The sequence below is a fragment of the Apteryx rowi genome, unplaced genomic scaffold (genome assembly GCF_003343035.1).
Source record: "Apteryx rowi isolate R43461 unplaced genomic scaffold, aptRow1 scaffold_73, whole genome shotgun sequence".
NCBI lineage: Eukaryota > Metazoa > Chordata > Aves > Apterygiformes > Apterygidae > Apteryx > Apteryx rowi.
The window spans coordinates 2222974-2247723 of record NW_020451016.1 but is presented as its reverse complement, the minus strand read 5'-3'; the positions used below and the strand labels follow the sequence as shown (position 1 = coordinate 2247723).

At 35.6% G+C, this 24750-nt stretch overlaps 1 protein-coding gene across 1 annotated transcript in view; it reads right to left on the bottom strand.

The window, feature by feature from the left end:
* PPFIBP2 (PPFIA binding protein 2) overlaps positions 1–22467 on the bottom strand; it is an 84319-nt gene extending 61852 nt beyond the window's left edge. The window contains exons 1-2 of the mRNA XM_026087755.1: positions 22404–22467; positions 8852–9066 (exon numbers count right to left, since the gene is read on the bottom strand). Of these exons, the coding sequence (XP_025943540.1) occupies positions 8852–9066; positions 22404–22467 (279 nt within the window). The remainder of the gene's footprint in view (positions 1–8851; positions 9067–22403) is intronic.
* Between the last annotated feature and the right edge of the window lie 2283 nt (positions 22468–24750).

Sequence of the window (24750 nt, the reverse complement as noted above, 5' to 3'; positions counted from 1 at the left end):
GTTTTATTTTTTAAAATTTCAAAAATAGAAAAATAATGAAAAAAGAGTAAGCTGCAGATAAACATTTACTTTCTTATTCCTGCTAAACAATGTACAAATAACTTCATTATTTTCTTGTTAAGCATTTCATTATTTCAGTGAAATTAAACACATGCTCATCTACTTAGAGTAACATGTCAGCATGTCGTATGCTATTTTCTAAAATAAGTATAATTTGTTTTTATTTTTGAAAGATCACAAAACCTGAAAACGTATTTTAACTAAATATAGCTAAGTACATTTACCACTGTTGTCCATGTACTATCCAAAAGAGCATTAAATAATTTTGTTGTGCATTACATTCTCACTATCTTTGTCATTACTGATTATACTTTGCAAATGACATAGGTCAACCTACCCAAATTCTGTGAAATCTGAGTAAAGGTTATACACAAAAATACTTCAAGTTTATACCCTTACTGTAACATTCAAATAATATCTCCAAATCAATACAGGACTTTTAAAATGAAAATTTGCTTTCTGCCTTGAGGACCATTACCTTTATATCTTATTTGTTAGTACCATGGTTTAGTGAAATAAATTCTTTCTTACCAATCCCTTGTTAATTACTTTATGGAAAGCATTTTCAGACATCTCCTGTTGGTGCAATTAAAAAAATATATATATATATACACACACACACTTCATAGTAATTACATTTATATACTAGTATTTGTTAAAATAATGCAGTGCATCATACTAAATCAATGGAAAGCAATGGAGCTAGAAACTGTAATGACTGAATATAATGTGAAATAAAAGACAGCCACCTTACATAGCATTAAGCACAAAAGTAAAGAGAAACTTTTGTGTTACTCAGCCACTTAGCGCAAAGGAAGGAAGACACTGAAGTCAACAGCTGAAAGAGTCTTAGATAAGTGAAACTGGACAAATCATATTAATCCTTTTGAAGACTAACATGCAATTTCTGTTTATAAGCATGGCTTCCTGAAACCATACAGAGTAATCCTCTAGTGCCTCTGAGAATATCAAAGTGCGGAGAGTCCATGGAGGATTTACAGCATTGTACTGAGCCTTGCCCCCAAGGGCTAAAACTTCACAGTATGTCACTAGACTATCTTGAAATCTTTGAAAATTTAACATATAAATGTAAAGGCCCTGCTACCATAACAGGAATGCCATACTTTGCCATGAACACCCTAAGCCTATTATGGCCATAACACCCAATCCTGTTTAATCACTTCTGTAGTGATTACATCACTGTAGTTGAAAGGTGGCTCTGGTAAGCACTACATGGGTGCAAGAAAATGCAGAAAACCAATCTCACTGTGTTATTTTAAGAAGGAGATCTAAACCAGCCCTACTCATTGCAAAACTATTCTAAGCTTGCTTTAGTTCGTTGCACGGAGGAGATCTTCCTACATCTGCTAAACAGCTACTACAGTGAGCAGTCACAGTCAGAGCTGATGAGGCTGACTCCCAGAAAAAGCAATCACAGAACATTAAAAAAAAAATTGTACCTGGTTTAGATAACAAATTTGTAACTAGAGCTCTTCCAGGCAAATCATGTACACCTCCTTTCCACTGGCTCCAAGGCACTCTCTAGTATTCATAAATAGCTGCACATATAAAGGACACTTCCTCTGCTGCTTCTTGTGTGCTGGGAATTGCTCTAACATGCCTGGGAAATTCTGAAAGGAGCAGATCTTCCAGTTCAGGGCTTCCTTGCATCATCAGGTCAGTGCAAAGGAGCTGGAGCACAGCAGAGGACTGGATCATCAACTTATGACTCAGACAACTGCTCAGAAAACATATCCATCTAATGTTTCAAGTTGGCAAAAATAAACATGAATGCATACAGAATGAAGGCCTTCTCACGCTGTCCCAAACATGCTCGCAGGTCAGTTTTCAATTTAACACGTGTTAATACCCCTTGGTAATGGGAAGATTCAACTAAATATAGTTCCATTATGACTCTCAACAGTTGAGTTCCACAGTCATATCTACCAGCAGATAAATATAATGACTTTAATTGGTATTACTCATAACATATTCTCTTCCCATTCAGCTGTTGCTGAAAAGTTCAACTTATATGTACATTTAATACTTCTGATTTTATCAGCAATATCTTACATTCAAATTAAATATTTATACAGCATTTGACTTTTATTTTAACATTTATACAGCATAAGAATTTTTTTAAACATAGTTATTTGTGTGCAAGCAAGTTTGATTTTTTTTTTTTTACTAGCAGAAGATGTTAATATTACATTCCACCTTTATAAAAGCATTTGTTCAAATATTACAATGCTCTGTAATGCAGTCATTTTCTGCCTATGTTCTGGACAGATAAGTCTGTAAAATGAATCTTAGACAAAAGTAAAGTAAAGAAACTGGTGACTATGTTTCAGCAAAGCACTTAAACATATGTTTAGATTGAAGTTTTGAGGCCATTTCAAAACTTCACAACCTCACCAAGTCAGAATTCTGCTGAATTGAGGCTTACTGCTTTAATCCAAGTCCCAGTGAAGACAATAGGAAAAAGAACTCTTCTATTTTAACACACAGTGGAAACACTCTTTTCTGAATATTAATCATGGATAAATGGCAATTAAGACTAAGAAATTTATTCTATGATTCCTGCTAAGAAGTTTGTTTTTACCACAACAGAAACACATTGAGTATGAAACGAGACAAGTTCAGCATATAACATATGGCAAATCACATTACTCTAGGAAATTACCACATATTTCTCTACTACTGCTTCCTCTCCTCTCCCCTCCCTGCTTCTTCAAATTTAGAACATTTAGAAAGATTTTCAGAATTAAGCTTCCCAGAAAAAAAAAAAAACCATCAGGAAAATACTAACAAGTTTAAGAATCAGCATTTTAAGGGTCATTATGCAAAGCAACATGGTGAAGTGGTTTAAACTAAATACAAATGTTCCACTGGAAGGAAGATCATGCTTTGTAATCCTGGAAATGAGGCTTTCATTCATGTTTAAAACTATTTAGGACCACTGTTCTTAAGAACATTAAGGTCCTCTTTACTTAGGAAAAGGTTCCACAGAGATGTATAGAATAAAAAAAAAAGGAATTAACAGTGTAGAATTTCAGAGTTATGAAATGCAACTGTAACTATATTATCCTCTTAGCTCACCCAGTCAAACATAGTCATCAGTCACAGCGGCAGTTAATTTTTAATGCTGAAATTGCTGCCTCCTTTGTGATATGTCATGTAGTCAGTAGCACTACTAAAATATTTAATGAGAAGCTGTGAAACTATACCCAAAACTGTTTTATATGAGGTTTCCATGATAATCTGCAGGTCTTTTTGTTCAGTTTGCCAGGCCAAAGCATTTCCAAGCAGAAAGCATGCAAAACATTTCTCTTCAAGGCACAAAATTTTAATCCAGTTCCAATCCCTCATTCTATTAGACATAGTAAAATCTTTCTAAATTCAATGCTGACTATCTTTATGTCATATCTACAGCATCTATCTCACAGCATACAACATCTTACACTTACAGACAGTTGCAGCCAGCTTGTTGTCCCCAGTTACACTGTAAACTCAAGAACCTGATGTTCACAGATCCCAGACCATAGAAACTCAAAAAGGATCCTTGTGCCATGAGTTTGTCTCAAACTTCTGAGCTAAGCCAAGCCTTTATTTCCACAAATGGTGTGCCTTTTCTTCAGGAGATTTTAGATAGGAAGCGTAAAACTCACCGGCACCTGCAATACCAAACCACAACCAATGCTGCCATAAAAAAAAAAAAGAATAAAGCAGACACTCACAACAGGGGAAGTAAGCAAGGTAGTATCAGGTATAAAAGAATGTCTTAAGTTTTCACACTCTAGATACATCTAAATTTTCTAATGCCTTTGGTATTTACACCTATAGCAGATAGACCAAAAAATGTAAGTTAGAATTGTTAAAAACAAAAACCACCACACTGACAACTTGGTGACATTTCATATTTGATAAAAATACCAAACTACAGAAGTGAGAGGAAGTAAGACTCTAGTCAGACCAGCTATAGAATCTATAACCACCACAGAAGCTTCCCAGTTGATCAGCAAGTAAACCAACGTGTCTTAAAGCTGACAGAAAGGCTAAACTCCACAGCCTTATTCATTTAAGCCGTAGCTGTAGTTCAGCACACTTAGTAGCAATTATCAACGCTGCAAAGCTACTTGAATTATAAGGCTGGGGGGCTATTTTTTGCAGTATGCATTTGTCCCATTCTAGCACAATTGAGCACTGTTTCCTAGATGATACTCCAATAAAAACAAATGATATAAAGAAGATGGAGTCACTTTCCATTTTCTAACCTACAATATGCACTACTGCTGTGTTTCACAAATAGAACTGGTGGGGATTGCTATACTATTTCTCAAAGAGCTTTCAGGACTGAATTAGGTTACAATGATTGCTAATACAGAAGGAGCTCACAAGAAAATGACTGGGACTTCTTTTATTCCATAATTCTGCTTAAACCAAAGTACTAGCTGAGAAATGCTTAGTTCCTGCCAGACAGTATTAAACAAGTCTGGGATCACCTTTCTTAGTCCCCACTCTGCAGGTTCCCAGAAAAGCCAACCTACTGCAGTGGTTTCACTAACTGTCAACACAAAGCACACTTGAACTTGTGACCTGGAGGTGGGAGGTCTGCATCCAGTTTAAAAAAAAAAAAAAAAAAAAATCTGATGCTTTTTTTTTCTTAAATGCAGAAAAAGTACTATATGGTATGTTACTAATACCTCTATCTAAGAGCAAGAGAAGAGTTCTGTCCACATAAGCAGTTCTAAATTTTGTTAAAGCTTACATTAGTAAGCCCTTTACAGAAAAATTAAGGCTCTTTCACTCAGAGATACATAACAATAAAAAGACTATAAAGCTATTCATGTTAGCTCTCTGCAAAAAACCTGATGCAAGATACATGCAAGCAACTAGAAATGTTATCAGACTTTTTGCTAATACACCCATGTATTTTGAACAAACCCAAGATTCTGCTTCATGCGGCATTGTTTTAAAGAAAGTTTTGTGACTGTTTTAGTTACCCCCATCCCCAAAACCTAAAGTCATACATATACCTCAGAACAGAGTTTTACAGACACAAACTCAATCTATTTTTCTTACTAGAAGTCAGGTAGCAAAACACAAATTCACAAAATTTCAATAAGGAAGGATGTATTCTTGATTAAGTGGGGAAGCTGCAATGATTTTTAATACAATTTTCAAGTACGCATTTAAGTGAAGTAGGATCATAAAAGTAACACTCTTCCCTTTTTTGAAAGAGCATACTTATCTGCTTTTAAAATAAATGCCAGATAGTCCTTTGCACCTTTAGCTTCTAAGGTATTCCTTGGTGGGATAAGCTGGGAATGTTTTTGACCTCACCTCTTACTACGTTAGAAACAAAGGAATTGCTGCACTCTAAGATCAGTGGCTTGTTCAGCATATGCTTCAGCAGCCTGCAGTATCAGCTTCAAAGGAAGGTGCGTGGACCCCAAAACTAAGCAGGTGTGGAATTAACCACCCACAAAAACCCCTCAGTTTGGCCTACAATAGCTTTTATAAAAGCTCAAACATATTAGTTTACCATCCACTCTAAAGTTTGTTACATAAAACAGAATGCAGTTGAATTGTAACAATTTAGTTGGATAAAACAACAAACTATATATTCCAAATCTCCATACTGCCTCCATATTAGCCTCCACTTTAAAGAGAAGGCTTAACAGAGACACTTAGTGGAAAACTCCATCTGAGTGGTTGGTTGGTTTGTTTTTTTAAATCTAATGCATGTTCTTCCAATATGGGGGGGCCCATACTGCCCACCCTTGGTAAAAGGGCCTGGATAACAACAGCTGTTAAGATAGGAAAGTGAGCGTAAACAGTATGGGTGAGTGGAACACCCAAAACTGTGGGTGTTTGCCCCAAACTGATCATGTTAAAGAGGACATGGCCATCAGCTGGATTAAACAGTAATCAAGGAATTACAAAGTCTTTAGAAATAAACAAGAAGTCAGCTTGAAAAGAAGTATAAAAGAAGCATGAAAAGTATAAGGATGACAAGGAAGAGATGAGAGTAATAGAGTAACAGTCCAAACCTGTCTTGACACTGCCAGAAGCTGCCCCACCAGCACTGCAACCTCTGTTTATATCTGATGGAGCATCTCCCTGTTGGACACTGAGTAGCCTGACAGTTACCAGATGCAACAAGTAGGAAACCACACTTCAGGTGTGCACCTGTGAACTTGTGGGGTGCTTGCTCACCACTGTGTGGGTTAGCGAATGGCAGGGAACTTTGTGGATATGCACAAAAGCCAGAGCACCCACATATCCAAAAGGAGCTGTGTGTAAATAAGGGAGCCCACATCCCATGGAGGGGGCTATGCATGCTTGTAAACGACAATGCCTGTGAGAGACAGGCTGTGTGCATGTAACTGAACGTGTATGCATGCCTGTGATTACAACTTTTTGGAATGAGTTACAGAACTGTAGTTAGAATTTTGTAGGTGTTCCTAAAATCTTGTAAGCATCTAGTATTCTGTTTTATCTGTTACATTGCTAATGTTGATTGTAAATATGTAATTCACTGATTGTGTTGATTGTGTGTCTTTAATAAATCGGACTGCTTCAATCCTGATTCATTTAAACTGTGTGAACTGAGCAGTTTTTCCTTATGAAATTCCAATATTACATAGACTGTACTGATCAAATTTGAGGCTTCCAAAGTGAATGTATTCATTGAGCTATAGAATTCTCATTCTCTATAGCTTGCTATCTTCACTATACTTTTTCACATATCGTGGCAACTAAAATGATCAAAGTCCTTTGCAACCAATGCCTTAGCTTTCACAGCTCTGTTCTGGAAGCAAGGAGTTCTCAGTCAGGGACATAACTATGAAATTCATGTTCCATTTCATTGAACTGAGCTGAATTTGATGAGGTTTCTTCTCAGTGTCCAAGTTAAGCTGCTGCTTGTCAGTGGAAAAAGCTCGCACAAATTTGCAGTCTACATAAGTTGTGTGTATGCTTACAAACAGTCTGTTTTTTTCTTCATTTTTTTATTTTTTTTAAAAAGGATTGATCTATACACTAAGTTGGAGATGCAAATATATAGATTACCAGCCATTTTGCAGTAAAAGTTGCATCTACTATGTGTAACCTCCCTGCATACATAAGACTTTTTTAAAAAAGTACAGAATTTATCAACAGAAAACAGTGAAAAATATTAAAAACAGTTATTTTCTGTAATCTCAACATACTGCAAAGAGATACAGTATACCACCAGCAACCCTATTCTGTTGGTTCTGAATGGAGATTGCCCAACTGCTTTATCAGATGAATACTACTCATGATGTACTAGACAAGGCTTTTAGGGCCTCAGCAAACTACAGTTTTAAAAGGGAACCGTGGTTTCTGTTTTGGCTAGTGTCCCATGAGAAAGAAGCAGCATGCATATATAGATTAATATAAAAGAAAAAGTCAAAGGAGTCAAAACATCAAGTGTTACCTACCTTGCAGAGCTGAAAAGCTAGCTTAATTAATATTTCTGCAACGAAAGAGTCAAAAACCAGACCACCAGACTCAAAGTCTTCAACTTGGCAGTTCAGGGCCAACTTTGGTATGAACACCACGTGAAAAGTTACATCTTTTAAGCATTTAAAACACTTTTTACCTACTGCAGACCTTGGAAAGGGTATCAAATTTACTAAGGCAGGAATTCAGGAATAGCTGGCCTCAGGATCTGGACTTGGAATCTAACACTGAAAATCTAAATTTAATATTTGCCTCCACCTCTCGCTTTCAAAACTGGCACCAAGTTCCCATTCCCTTCTCTCATACAGTCCTAAACAGGCCTTTCTAGCCAGACTTTCACTTTGTGGAGAATGTCAAGAAGGCAGCAGTTGAGAAATTCAAACAAAAGCTTTCCAACAATATTAGCATAGAATAAGCACAAGGCAGCTATAGCAGATGATAAACACTGAACCAGAAGCTAACAATTTTGTAATAGGCACTATTACATAAGAATAAAATTCATTGACAAAGCCAGGGGGAAAAAAAAAAAAGCTTTCATCTAGAAATCTTTTCTAAAGCTGAGAAAGTGGTAAGTAACTTCTTTTTAGCAAATCATCACTCATTTACGATGGCAAGCTTGGTGGGGAGAAGTGTTTTGGCAGGCCCTGCTATCTTCTGTTCCTTTACATTCAGTGTTTCCCTTTTAAGACCTACCTGAAGATCTAAACTGTTCCTCACCTTGATAAGCCTGTCTTTTCCAATGGATGGTCAAGTGTTATTCCCTTAGCTATCCAACAGAAATGTCTCACACTCAGAAGCTAAAGCTTTGCTGTGTTTACCACCCTTCTCTGATGTAGAGGATACTTTGGAGATTCAAAATACTGATAGCTAAGATAAAGGAAATGTAGCAAGGAAAAGGATATATGAGAACCATCCATCTTTTTCCTACTTCTCCCTTCAACAGACAGTGTCACCATATTGAAAATCAGTGTTTTATAAAAGTAAAGTTTCTTCTCTAGTTATAAATCTGTTTATGTCCAGGAAAGGAGAACCAAAAAAAAMCCCTTTAACTTCCTTTTTACTACCTTCTCCCTCACCCACCAAAAAATAAGATCTTCTACTGCCTTCTTATACCTCTATCCCTGCACCACTTTGCTTATTAGCATGTAAAATGGGAATATGCTCAGCTTTTTAAGAATGCTCAGCATCCCCAGTAGTTCTCTAAAGATGTAGATTTCAGTCATTGTAAAAATTATTGAAGCATCAAATACTTGAACTAATGTTGCTTGCAAACAAAAAGGAAACACTGTATACAACTACTCACCAGATTCTCTTCAAACCACTCCCGTATACACATTGCTGTGGCCCCTGGAATTTGACTCCGCAATGCTTCTTTCTCTTGAGGATCCTCTAGCATTTCCAATGCCATCTTTAGATCTTCCAAGAGATGCAAAATTTGAAGTGTGCCCAAATATACTGATGGAGCAGGTGACACAATATCATAGCCACCATTGGCATACTCTGTAGCTGACTTTGTACCTAAAACAAGTAAAAACAGGAGAGATAATTTTAAATAGTTGTTTTGGAAGTGAGAAACATATAGGTAACTACACACTACCATATGTAGACTTCAGATGCTAGCTGACGAATATTAGTATTTCCTTTAAGGCTTAGAAATACTTGAGTTAATCACTAAATAAATAATGAACACTTGAGAATTAAGTGAGAAGTGTGTTATATACAAGCATGTTTAAAAAAGAATTTTGACCTAACAATCCTTGCAATGGATTAAATTACCAACACCAAAGCCTTACCACAAATCACCTGCAATTTTCCACGGTTACCATGAGATGTCACTACCTTCTCAAATATATAGCTGGAAGTCCCCAAACAGAGCAGTATTTCTCAAGCAATACAAGAAAGATTTATGCAGTCTTTTGACAGAAAACTTAAATGAAAATAGATTGTGTTACCACGACTGGAAAAATATGTAACCTTTAGCAAGTTAAAAAGAAAACTCACAAAGAACAAAAACCAAAGTTAGCAATAAAGATGGCTGACCAAACTTTACTGGCTCTGTAAAATACAAAATGAAAAAAACCTACCCCCAACAAACCAACCCCCCGTCCCCCAAAATTCTTCAGCAACAATCTTCTTTCCTCAAGAACAATAAGCATGGCAACAGACATATGTCTCACTAGACCACAGATTTTAGTTATAAATAATATAAATTCTAATATCTCTTTGAAACTGTATTAAGAAGAAAAAAGATTCAATGAGACACACAGTAAACATACGCTATCTTTTCTGTTCTGAATTTGAGACCATTGATTTCATTAATATCCACTTGATTCTTTAAGAACTAGTCAGGTGTAAAACTATTTGTCCTATTACATTTTTATTTAAAATTCATCACTTCATGTACATAATAGGTTGTACCCATGAGAACTCATTCCTGTTCTCTCTGGCATAAGCAATCCCATTTTTCCCCTTATTTGACTTTATGAGAGATTTTCTAGCCTTTTGATCATTCTCACTGTCCTCCTCTGAATCCTTTCATTTTGTAACATGCTTTACAGATGTATGATGGACCCACACTGCATACAGTATTCCTTAGGAGGCTGCATCATTGATCCATAAAAGGGGATTAAAATAATCTTCACATTATTTTTCATTTTACTCCTCCAGCTGTTTAACACTGTTTACATCTTAGACTGTAGTTATGAAAGGAACAGAAATCTTCACTGAGCTATAGAAAATTATTTGCTAAGTTTTTTTCCTGAGCAGAATTACTTAATTTGAAACCCAGATGTATGAGTAACTTCAGGTTTCCTCTTCAGTGCATGCTGCTTTGCATTAATCAATGTTAGTTTGTCTGCTATGCTTATTTATTTACCATGGTTCAGACACTACAAATTATGTTTGAACCCAACCAACTTAACTGTATTTTACATATAGCCTGATATCTTACTTACTAAACACAACTCATGAAAACATTAACACTGCAGGTGTTAGTACACTGGAACACCTTCTGCACCTAGATTAGCTTTTAGTCAAAATGAAAACAGATCATTTATTCCTAATACTGTTTCCCCTCTCAATCAGACTTTAATCCAAGACAACATTTTGTCTCTTATTTTGTCAATGCTTAACTTTCTATGAAGCTTTTGGGAAAATTCTAAGCAATATTAATCAGGTCTTCTCCAGACACTGTTTTAATGGCACAATTCTAACAGACTAATTACCTCTGCAAAAGATTTTGTACAAAATCATCCCTAGAAATTTTGCAAGGCTCAGTAGTTGTTTATTTATTTATTTTTAAAGAAACAATGTATTTATTTTCACTACCAGACTGTTTCATATACTCTTAAGATCTTCTCAGACTTGGGATAACCCCATTTCAGTCTGTCTACTGATTTCTGCTGGTCATGAATACGTGAGATGAGATCTTATCTTGATTTCTGGCTAAGAACAGGTCTTAGATAATGCTTCTTCAATATTCAGTTCTACGAACACTGCTCCACTGAACAGTTTCACCTCCTAAAACAATCCTGTCATCCTGAATATTTTCTTTTTAAGAAGAGAATCAATCAACTGCTTTGTCAAAGTTGAGTATCCTAACCACAAGAGGTTTTTTTTTTCTTGTGTATTTCTACAACCTCAGCTACTTATGCCAGCTTAGTCTTTCCTGTTTGTGTTCTTTCTAACGCAGTTTAACTGTAATATTAAACTCTAGCAACTAAAAATAGCAGAATTCCAAATTATGCAAGAGCCGCTTGGATCACATAACCTCTTAAATCTTCTCATTTGGGCAGAGTGGCTCACCCCTGCTTCTTTAAGAGATATGCATGCAAACTGAAATCTAGAATTGTCTCCTTAAGTAGCACTGACGCGACTTTTAGGGATGCTGCTTCTTTCACTGTTGACATTAGGACTTTTGGACTAGTTTCCTCACTCCTTCCTTTTCCAAAACTTCATGCTAAATTTTTCTGTCCTCCCACTTCTCATCCCCCCCCCCCCCCAAGTACTTTTCACACCAGAAAGACAAGCAGGATCTGAAGTTATTTTATCATCAGCTTTGGTAGTTACCCCTTCAAAGAACTGAATCTAAAATAGTTATAATGTGTAAAACTTAACAGGCAAGAGGCAAATTGGGTTCTACTGATACATCAAGAACTAAATATAGAATTCATACACATTTATAGAATTAAATGTAGAGCATTCTGCTATTGAATTCTTCATGTGACTTAGGTGAAACACTGTTTTCAGGAACAGAGAATACTTTTTGTTCAGCCAACAGATACAGACAAGGGAGAAACAAATAAACAAAGAAACCCACTACACAAGCTTTCAGGCCCACCACCACTACTTCAGGTCCAAAATAGAAATGACAATCTTCAAGGTACAGGTTTAAACAAATTGCTCTGGGTTTAAATTATTTTTATTAATTAGTTTACACAGCCAGACATACAGTCAGATTGCACATACTATTGCAACTATTCTTTCTGTTCTCACAGTACTGGTGACATCTTCCTTCATCAGTCTAAACTTCTCGCTACATATCACATCTTGTTTCTATCCTTAAACTATCATGACTACAGCATTACAGCTAATATCCACCTTCTATAGAAAATAATTCTCTAGGGAAATTCAGCGACAGTGCAAGTTGCACATTTTGGCAGGCCTAGATCTGACTTGTCTCTATAGAAACACTTGAAAACAAACAAACATATATACATATGCACACACATGTATATGTACATAGACACGCTTTAATCTCAGTAAATTGTCACCTTAAGAAACTCAGTTCCATAAATTTAAAAATTCTCAAGTGTTGAAGAACAGAGTCAGCCAGAAATTCTACATTATCCAATTTCCTGAGGCTGGACATACTCCGTATGCATGCTTCAGCTATTCCAAACATTTCAGCTGACTGTTCAGACCGGCAGAACTCTAAGCGTTCTCAAAGTCCCACTGCTTTACACAGTGGTGGAAGGTCGCCATCTCACAGAACCCGCAAGGACCGGGTCCTTGGCATAAGGCACACATGTTGAGTCTTCATAGCTGCAATCTAAGGTGGGCCTTGGAGGATAACCCTGTCCTTATTAGGGACATTTGGAAGACAGTAATGTATTTTTTTTTACTGGGAAAGAACATCAGCTTGACATTTAGTGATTAAGACAAAGTCAAATTAAGAATTTTCAGCTTTTTTTCTTGCTGTTCCCTTTCCCTGCCTTGACTTTTCTTTCATGTAAGTTTGCATTAAATAAGGAGCAGAAAGAAACCAGAAGCAGAAACTTTTTCTGCTCTTTATTAACTTCAAGAGATGCAACAAATGAAACTCTTCAAAGACATCCTTCTGCCAAGCTCATGTGCTTTGGAGAACCACCTAACAACACACAAAAGCTGGTATCTCTTATGACTTATCCCACACTTACGACAGGGAATTCATTTTGAGCCTAAATAGTATGGGATTTTATGAACTCCTACAGGAGACAATAAAGATATTTCAAAGTATTTTCTTTAGTGAATAATACTAAAGTGACAGAGAGCAGTTTATCTCGTTTGCTTACATGTATATTGGTGTAATGATCTTACAAGTGAACTGCCTGAAATTCATTCTTATATGCACTAGTTCCATTAAAACTTGAAAGGAAAAACATCTCTTTGATTAATACCAATTAAAATTAAATGAAGGAAGTAGATATTGAAAGGTTTGATTTCATTCATAATTTAAATTCTTTCAACCGAGACTACTATCCATGAAAGAAACAATTAAAAAAAAAATCTATACTTCACAAGATTTGTATTTAGACTTTAAAAACAGGCAGTGATGGGACCAGAATGACCTGTGTCTGATACCATTAGAAAAATCAAACCATATTTATACCCTCTTTTGATCATGACGTGGAGAATACAGGGCATAATTCTGAAATGCATGAAAGATTCTAGCTCTCAGAGCAAAACTTCACCAACTTCAAGTCAGTGGGACTGTACACGTGCTTAAACTCAAGCAAGGGCTTAAAGAGCTTTACTGGACTGGGGCCACAGTACACAGCAAAAGCAACAAAGCCTTTGCATGAGTAACTCTCCCTGCCTGGAACGGGAGCTAACCACAGATCTCAATGTATCATTAAAGTGAATGTGACCCTTCCCATTTCCCCATCAAATACATGCACACACTGTCCTTCCTTGTGAAGTTATTTTTAACTTGGTTTGCTGTGGGTTGCTACTGTAGCCCCTTTCATTCTCCTAGCTGAAAGGGAAAATGAAGGCAAAACCAAGGCACTTTGCATTAGGGAAGGAAGTGATCTAGAAATGCAGAATTAGATTCAGCATTTTAGTTCAGAGAACTTCCTATTTCACTACTTAAATTCAAATGACTCATTGGCTTTCTTCTCTTATTTGCTTTCCATGTAATTTCATATTAAATAGGACATACATTGTTCGCCACAAGGACAAGAACACCACACCCTGAAAAACAGAACTAAAAGCACACGGAAGTAAATATTTAGGTAAATATTCTTTATGTCAAATGCTTTGTGTCTTTGGATGATCATTGTGCGAAGCACATTAAGTTTTAGCACCAGACAGTAAGAATCCGCATATCCTTCCAAAATGAAATGTAAAGAGAAGCCACAGTGCAAATGGTGGCCACATGTTACCATTATATTGCACTCTTAACAGCAGTTAGTTTATGTCTTCCTTATTATGAACAGCTGAACTGGAGAAGAATCAGTGCCAGTTTTATAAATACTCAGGAGAAATGAGTGCAGTTTTGAACTGTGGTAAAAAGACTCAGTGTATGACCTTGAGCAACACAGTCTTCCTGTGCCTCATTTTTCCAGGGGTAAAAAGGACACTGGGGAATCTTTTGTTACTATATTTATGTAATAATACCATGGTTTCCTACTGTCCTACTGTTCTACTGGAATAGTAATCATCATAAATGTCTACCTTGGAATGAAAAAAAAAAAAAAAGTATTGGACAAAGAAAATTCAAGCAACTCAGTTTTGGCTTCCACATCCAGAAAGTGGATGAAGGAGGTTAAAAGTTGCTGCATAGTATATGTATGTTAGAAAAAATAACAAAACAATAAAAAGAGGAAAACAACTTTAAGTTACATATTTCCTACACCCTGACCATGCAAGCACATTCTGAGTTCAAAGTTCCTTGCAATTAGCTGAATGTCTTCAAAGAAACATTCCTTTTGGGCAAATACATAACCTATTCAGAGAAGAGCATTATTTGTAACTTGTCAAAGTAAGTTACCAAACAGCACTAAAGAAAGATTTAATGAGTCTGACCACTTTGAAAATTCACTCTCCTCAGCTTCTATTATATACATTCATCTTTCACACATCTTTCACCACTTTTAGCAATAGATACTGTTTCTGATTTCACACTTTTCCTTGCCACTAAATTTCTGCTGCACTGCATTCATCTTTATTATCTCAGTCTTTTCCCTCTAAAATTGGCTGAGATATAAGAATATGATTTCTGGTAACAGACAACTCAACCCTCAGTGTTTACAAAGAGATATTCCTAACATAGCTGAATCTTCTATTCCAGAAAGCAGGGGAAAAAAAAGAAAAAAGGAAAAAGCACCCTAATCCTACCCTGGTGTAAGGATGGCTTTCTATAAAGCTGAAATATTCAAAGAGAACAGTTTTGATATCTCACCAACACTGTTAGAATAAAGTTATAATCATACATTTTCTCTAGCATTTCAGTCAGTCACCACATTTCTACAGAACATCTCATTTATTTACCTCAGTTTTCTAGTCAGTGAGCATATATGTTGTCCAAGTTCTTCCTCTCTCCTCTGAGATTACAAAAGATAATTTTCTTTTGAAGCACAAGTCCCTTTTCCTCATGAAGATAGCTTTAAAAACTTGAATTCATGTGAAGTAATAGTAAGGCCTGAATGGGACATAATTCAGCCTCCTCCTTCCCAAGCCTTCTGTCAAAGGAATGAAGAGGTAGCTCACATGACCCTTTCTTCTAAGCCCACAATGCAAAATACATCACAAATATTGTATTTTGAATCATAGCTCATATTAGCTTCTCCTCAAATCTCTGTGTTTAGATTAACTACAGGGAACAGAAACTTAAGCTGGAGTAGCAGGAAGCCCTAGAAAAGTTTACAAGCCTAGAAATGTTAATGATGACATTTAGATGCATTACACACAGCTTTAAGTTTCAAGTAGCTCAGAAGATTTTCAAAATGCTTTATTTATAGCCACACATGGACTCCTTGAGACAATTTCAGGACTGTCTATAATTTCATATGCAAATTATATATGTAATTACGCAACCTTTTCCCTTTTACAGGCTCATAAGCCCTAAGCAGGGATCTACAGCACATTAAGTACTATATACACACATGTGCAACAAAAAGCTCTCTCTCATCCAGATGCACTTGCAAGTTAAGCAGTCTTACAGCTGGTGGAAAAAGGAGAATAGATTATGCAGATATGGTTGAGATTTGCCAAGGGTAGAACAACACAGATCTCAGTACCATATTTGAGGGAGAACCTCTGTCATACAGGAAGAACAAAATCAACACATTTTATTAAAGACAACAACTTGCACCAATTTTCTCTCTGCTAGACCATTTTTCCATAGGTATTTCCACCTGTGAAACTAGTAATATAATTAAAACAATGTTGTGAGCTAACAAATACATCCTTTCAGTATAAAGCCCAGAATGGTTTGTAGTAACCAGTAGTAAACTACTGGTAGCATGAATGCTGTTTCATGAAAATATAAATCTCTGGAAGCACAAAAAGAACAAGAGCATTCAGTTTCTGAGGAAAGAAATTGTTTCATAACAATTATGCTAGTCTTATTTTTAAAAAGTTTTTTTTCTAATCCTAAATTTCATTGCTTTACAAAATGAAGAAAGTAGAGAAGGTATGATTTTGAATTTAATTTATAGAAATTCTGTGTCTGATAAAACTTGCTTTAATCTAAATCTTAGAAATCTGTTTACTAGCTTAATAAACAACTGAGTGACCCATGTACTGGAGAACAGATCACACCATATAGACCACAAAAGAATCTGTGTGTCTCAGATTCTTGATTCTATGGGATTACAGCCATCACAGTTTAAATGCCTCTCTTTGCTCTATATTGTATCTACAGCTATTCGCATTTCTATTTCTTTTCCATTCTTTGCCACTGCAGTGCCAATGAAATTTGAAATTATCTTACTCTGAAGCCAGATTTCAGTCTCTCATATTCAGCCTCTTACATAAGCCAAACTTTCTATAACTGTATGGCAAGTTGCAAGACATGATCTTTACCAGTTTGAATAGTAATTAGAAAGCAGGTTTAATATCAGAGACAAATAATAAAATATTTGTAGGCAATTTCTGTCACTCCAGCAATGGCACAGTTATTCTAACATCCCTCCTAAGAAAGTATGCTTGAAGAGCAATACTTTTAGATGCATTATGCTAACAGGAATTTAATTGCACAGAGACTACTCCTCCATAAATGTAATTTTAAGCAGTAGTACTGAATGTCATACTTCGACTACAGAGTTGCAATAAAATGTGGAGAAACAGTAGATACAGCTGTAAAGCAGATGACTTCTCACATTCTCAGGACATGCTGTTTCTGCCTCAGGTTCAGTTATGCCAAAGTTAATACAAATACCTATGATGTAGGGATTTTGTTTTGGATAAACAACAAACAGTACTGTATTTTTGGTAGGTTAACTTAAGCATCTAGTTCATGTCTATATTTTTGTTGTTTTATATGGACAGGCTTGTGTTATCTCCAGTCAGAGATAAAGAATTTAAAATGGCATATTTTGCTTGCAGAGATTTTTCCATTTTGAATTAGTCTTAACTCTTATTTTCAAGCAAACATCTAATTTCTTGTTTTACTGGAAAGGCAGTAATACATGCAAGGGAAGTCAAAGATCAACTTGATCAGTAATTCACTGTTTGCCCTTCAAATGACAGTATGGTCTTACACAAAAATTTTAAACATCTACTTTTGTAAAAGATTATGAAGTGTTTATAGGAAACAATTTATCAGTGCTTGTCAGCCCAGTAAGATTTTGCAGCATTGCCCTGTTTAGAGAGGTAATCCATCAGTACTACAAACAGGATTCAGGAGTCCTTGGTTCCCTCTCCTGTGATCAGACCACACTATTTGTGAGAAAATATACTTAGGATAGCGAGAGTATGGGAAGCATGTTTTTGGGACAGTAGCCCAAATAACTATAATGACCTTTTGCAAGGTTAAGCACTCAAAATTGAGGAAATTCCAAAATCAGGTTGCTTTGGCAACCCTGAATAAGAAATGAGTAGACAATGCTGCATCTGTGCAATCATCATGTACGTTGCCATGATCTTGATATCCTTTTAAAATAAAAAGCAAAACTTCATCTGAGCAGCTACGCAAGGTATTAACTTTAAGGCTACAGCACGTGTAAATCCCCTGCAAAATGCAGTATCAAATGGATGTAATGGTTATTCATGTCTACATGCAGTTTAACACCAGCCAGGACTTGAATGTTTGTAAGAAAAACAAATGAAGACTGCAGATAGCTGATATGATAGCTTATGGTGTGAATAAGAGGAAAGAGTGAACTGCTGCATCTTTTTAAAGATGTTAAAATGTTCTAAAACTGTTATTGCTGACAATAGTTAAGGAATTAACTAATTAGCTATTTAACAAAGCTGAGTAACTTCAAGATGGATATCAGCACATAACAAGTTATAAGAAATGTTATAAAATGAAGATAAATTTTTAACCACAAATTATAGTCAATGAATATTATGACTAACTTTTTACATTTTTTCTCTTTACTTCTTTTTCTCTTTATTCTTTACTTCATACTTACTGGTTCAAGGTCAACCTTTTTGTCTTATTTTCTCACAAGATCTTGATACATATTTTTCTGGTAGTTTTGACAGGAAGTTATATATTTTTCCATCAAACATCTGATTTCAAGTAATTTATTTTTTCATTTCCTTTTTCGTACCTCTGTTGTTACATAAATATGCTCTAGCTAATGGCTTCAAAAAGCCACTACTATATCTCACAGTACAATTTCACAAATGCTCACCTTTAAATAAAGCCTAGCAGTAGTAAGATAATCAACAAGTACTATAGATATATTATCTGCTTTGTTCAGGAAAAAAACCCTAAATTATTTATAGGCTGTGAATAGAAAAAGGAAATACACTAATCATAAATTGAATCACAGTCTATTAACACAATTACAATTTATTTAGAAGATACAACGATAATACAAACTACAAAATTTATCACTGAGCCACTGCAGCTGTTGGTGTTCAATTACTCTGATCTATATGGAAACAAATTGCTCATTATTTCAATTATTCCATTTCTGTCATCATTATTTCAACTGTAGTCTTTGCCAATTCAGTGCTTGAAACAAAATTCTATAAAAAAACCTGTATTACAAGTTATAAAAAATTATACATATTTACCATATAAAATAAATTTTGAATTTGAAAATACTATGAACCCTAATAGGACATAAGTGATAAAAATATAAAACCATCTAAACACACAGATTGAAAAGAAAAAGTAAGGACCATTTTCTATTCATTCTACACAATCACAAGACGCTTGTACTGCCCATCAGCTGCATGGCACCCAGTGTTTATTTTAAATAAGACTCCCACACATGCACGCACACACACACACACACCCCACAAAGATGGCATTAAGTGCTATCTGTCTGGTCTGGACAATTTCAATCTCTTATGAAGCAGAACAGAAAAATCTATTTTCTTTACTTAAAAAAGCTGTAAAACTAGCCCTTATGTCCTGAAAAAATTCCGCAATGATGTGTATGATTGCTCAAGGGTAAAGCATGAGGTCAGTATGAAATCTTTTGATTTCATATTATTTATACAGGAATTCAGTGAAAACCTTTTTCCACAAAAAATAAAATCAATAGGGGCTCAAATAAGGGTATTAATTTTTTTTTAACCACTCCTGAATTTTTAACCCAAAGTCTAATCACAGAACTAGAGATGGTTTAGTAATCTAACATACACAGTAACATGGGATAGATCTAGACCCTCAACTCTATTAGATCACAATGGAGCAGAAGAGCAACAGAAGAAGAAATCAGGTCCTCCCATATATACCGGCAAATAGATCCTCTGAGGAAAATATATTAAACTTGAATAAAATCTGGGGGTGTCTTAAGGATAATTTCCTCTAAAGACCTTTTGTTTTCTTGGCAGAGGTGTGGGGAGCAGTTGCATTTGTGGTACACAGCTAAGGCAATGAACTGAGTGTGAATATTCGGCCTCTCAAGAGAAAGAATTTAAACAAGCATACTTCTTGGATAACTTTTTGACAAGCTTTATAATAACTTTTGAATCTTTCAGTACTAATACTGAAATGTCAGTACACACCCATATGGGCCCAATAAGTAATAACAACACCCAGTAAGTAATAATTGCAGGAACTTTGGTTAAAAAGAAACTCAGTAATTCCACTGATCATCTGCTGAAGTTAGAGACTCTGGAGCTGTAGCAGACTATAATAATGTGATAGGAGTTTTTAGATCTTACATTTATTGTAATTATTCACAAAAGGAAATAATGGATTTTCAGACTGCTGTCAGAGAGAAACAGTTTGCTATAAACAAAAAGTAAAAAAAAATTAATTCATTAGGATTTATTAAAAAGAAGAATTACTCAAAACCTATAGTCCTATAAAAGCACACATTTTAACAAAGGCGTAGAAGCTGAAGAAAGCAGAATGTAATGACTTGGTCAAACCACAGAAGGAGGAAATGTTGAAGTTATGCACATCAAGTAAAAAAAGTGTAGACAGATCTGACGTATGGGAGCTTTCTTTAGAGAAAAGCTCTGTTTAGAGTGCAAGTCATGCTGGCTAATGGATAAGTCATGTTCATTGACAATCACATTAGGCTTTTTTGCAATTTTATCCAAATAAGGCTAATCATTCAGCATGCCTAATTTATAAAGCTATGAGGGTGGGTTATCGGTACAGATGTACCGAAGCATAAAAGACTTGGGAACACTGACCTAGCTGTCAAATTTGATCAAGTCCAATGAAATTCAATTTCTTAATCTTTCTTGACAATCCTACCCTCATGCACTCTAAACACTAATACATTTTGTATTGCACTGAGATGCACAGTCTACAGAGAGATTTTTTATTTGGACTAACCAGAAACATGCATTAGCTCTGTTAAAATTTGGAGCCAGGGACAAGACTTAAAATGAGAAGGCTAAAATTAGGACTGTAAATCCGTAAATATTTGTAATATGTATTTTCTTGCCTAGTTCTTACCTTAAAGCAAACAAGCATGAGGCCCCAATCTAATATTTTAATAATACTACAGCTAATATGAGAAGCTATGATTGTTTTCTCATTGAAGAGAGAGAAATCCAGCCCTTTAACAGAGGTTGCTTTTGCTTGTGTATATATACACATACAAATTTCAACAACTGACCAATGCAGACGTTATATACCTCTGGACACTTCAGTTCTCCATAGTAGTGATTAGATTAATGCTCATTTTACGTCCTAGAACAAAGGTTTCTGAGTTCAAGAGGAGAGCATAGCTCTTCCTAGTGCCCACTCAGGCCTCGTTCAAAAGGAAACCTGTTTTCCATCAGCTACATAAATTTCCAACAGCTGCAAAGCTTTGGCTTAGCACTATATCAAGATATGTGTGGAACCTAGATAGAGTGAACTGAAATAGCACAAGCTCTGAACAGTTGATTTATCCCATTTCCAGTCTACTCTAAGAAGAATAAATATAATTTTCCCCAATATTTGCACAGTGTGGTATACATAAATCTGCAGTTAGTAAACTTTCAGTCCTGGTTTATTTCAGGACAGCCCTTCTGAACAAGTTTCCTACCTCATTTCTTCTCCCACCACATGGGACAACAGAACATTCCTGCTTTCCAGTCCTTCCCCAAATTGTGTCAAGAAGCCTAGTGGACTGAATTAGAGTGAATCAAACTTGGATAATTACTCTGTTCCTCAATTTGAGGCAGATTGGAATAATAACCAGTATCCAAATATAGGCTCCAGCAGATCTCTCAGTCATACCAGAATAGGCAAGAGGGAGTTCTGGAAACACGAAGCATTAGTTAGAAGAGAATGACCAGAGCCGACTTAGTCATCCTGCCTTAAAATGTCTTTGCTATTCCTTGAAAAAACACAGAGTAAACAATTTTCCCACCCAATTGAACTTTTCCTTTATGTTGCAACTAAAAACAAGTAAAAATGAGATCACAGCCCTACCCAGATACTTCTTTTGGGAGAATAGCTCATACCAAATGGTGTGTTGGCACAAACCCCAAGGCTACTGAGTCCTAACCACAGAGATCAACTCCTCATCTTGGATGCTAGAATATTGAGAGAAGGATTTTTAATTGCCACATCATGAGAGCATCAAAAGACAGCAAATTGTGTCTTGCACCATATCCCTTTCTAGCACACATTTTTGCAGAAAGAAATTCATAGTCCCACTGCTGGAGGAGAATGCCATCAGGGAGAATTATACATTCTAACTCACTAGGACATGAAGATAACTAATAGCATAGCTATTAATTATTTATATGTGTATGTGTGTGCGTGTGTGTATGAGTGTGTACATATGTACATATATACACAAACACATATATACATAGGTATAAATTTGGATAAATGCTAGCCAGCGAAGGGGATGCTGCAGTCTTAGTGAAAACCATAGAAATTTGTCTGTTGTAGAGAAAGTGACAGTTTGAGAAAAACAATAGAAAACAAAACAGGAAAACTGTAGGAGGGACAAAAGACTAACATGGTTAGATCCCAAAGTAGATGGATGTAAAATAAAGCATAATTATACCTGCAATGATGTCATCCATCTGCTCCAAAGCTGCTTCAAGCATATGACTAGCGTCGGAGGCCATGATCTATTTGTTCAGACCTTTACTCTTCCTACTGAAAAGACAGATGAAAGCATATGCATCATACTAAAAATCAGACTCAATAGAAAATCTGTTTCACTGTTACACTGTAAATTAAGCCATGCAAGCAAAAGTCCACTTAGCAAAAATACAGCCTAATTAATATTAATTTTGACTTTTTGACTAAAGAGATTTTACTAAAGCCAGCACATGGAAACAGAAACAATCTCAAACACACTGGAAGCCTAGAATTCATCTACATCTCATTCTTAAGCAGAATTTTCTAAATTGAAAGTTGATTTCATTTCAACCTTCTCCACTGTGGGAAAACCATGAGAAATGCTGAAACTCAGTAATAAGCCCAATACAATGGATTTTTTTTTTTTATATACTAACAAATCAAAATTATTTGCTTCTTTCACAAGTCAAGAATCCTAAGACACAGGCTCTTCTCCATGATGCTGGTGAAATATTCACAAGGATACAGAGAAAGTTCATTCATTAATAACCTCCACGTTACGTGGAGTGAGTGTACGTGTCCTATGCCATTATGGTCAACGCATATAACAAAAGTATCTGGAGCGACAGATGCAGAAATGAGAGTCAGGAACTACTACTTGCTAATTTCAGCTCTGCCACGACAAACTATACTTTGTCATAATGGGTAAGCCATTATTTAACTTCAGATCAAATAGATGTGAAGAGCAACATGAGAATGTCATATTAGAAAATGGAAGAAAAGTCTTTAGTGTCACCCAAGGCAAAGATTAATGTAAATGAATGCTTGGTTTTGTCTCTCCTTTTTTGTCAAAACAGTAATTTAAGTGTAGACAATGCTAAATGTAATTAAATTTCCCCCAAATGCATCTAATCTTTAGAGCAGCTGCCTCAAATGTTTTATTTAACAGTACTAGAGTACCATAAATTATGTTCAGATTGAGTGACCTTGAAAGTCGTAAGTCAGCTGACAAAGTTAAAATTTCAGAACACTTACACATGTGATCCATACTTTCAAGACACTCCCTTCAACTCTGTTGATTCAATTTGTTGATTTTGGTAGGTTTCCATCTTCTGTTGTCACATTCACATGCCAGTAGCTTAGCAGATTCACTAAATACATTAGAGATACCTGATCCTCCTCCTTAGCAAAATCTCTCCTAGTTCAAAGCAACCGTAACTGGCAGCAATCACTGCAGCAAAAGGAAATCCACCTTTGATAAGTAGCTGCCAAAGATGCACCTAGGCTACCTTGATCCTTTAGTTTATGTGGCAGAAAAGATCCACTCCCCCAGAAACCTATGGCCACCCTCTGTGTTGGTAAATCAGGACAGTAGACCAGCTCCAGAGTAGAAGGAAGAAAAAAAGTGAAAAATATTAGAAATAGCATAGAGTTTATATTGCTAGGTGGCACTGCATGCTCTTATTTGCATTGTAAAATTTTGCTCTGTGTGCCTAAAGCAGCTACAGCAATTCACATTTATTATTAAAAAGAAATTCAGGACTGCCATTCTTCTAAACTTCAAATATAGTATTTGATCATCTGTAGTGGAAAAGCTACAGGAAATACTGAATTATTACATTACAAACTTGACATTTTGGTAACAGCAAAATTTTCAGTCAAGACCTTGACATGAAACAGAAAAATTATTTTGTTGAAAAATACCACCAGATCTAAGTCTCCTATACCCCCTCAACCTCTACACTCCTCCTTGCCTTCTCATCTGCATGCACAGTATATTTGCTGCTTAACTGAATCAAACTAAAGTAAAACTGGCTGGTCAAACAATACATGATTTATTAATAAAAGTGCTTTGCTACAGAGTAATAGTGTAATACTACTTGCTTAACATCTTTTTCTAGACAGACCTGTTGCATGAGCTTCAGGCAAGTCTTATTTTCCCAGACACTCCCTTCTTCCAGTTTGATTGTTCTTAGCAATAATATGAAAATAGCTTCTTAGATCCCGCAAGGTTTCAGTTACCATTTTTGATCTAGTTCTGTAGAGGTATCTGCAGTTGTGGATTTTTTTTTTTTTTTGTAAATAACAAGACACCTGTATCAATCCCAAAGCATGGTGCATGCCACAAAAAGAATATGTATAGTTGCTGGCTTTTTAATTGCGATTCTTTTTGTTTTTATTTCTTGAGTAACATCAACAGATGCAAAACATCATGACTTATCTGCATCTAGAAAAAACATATATATTTTGAAAAGCAGTTTTTGTTTAGTCTTTAGCAAACCTGAAAAAGCTTCTTTATTTCTAATATTAAAGTAAAAGCTTTAATA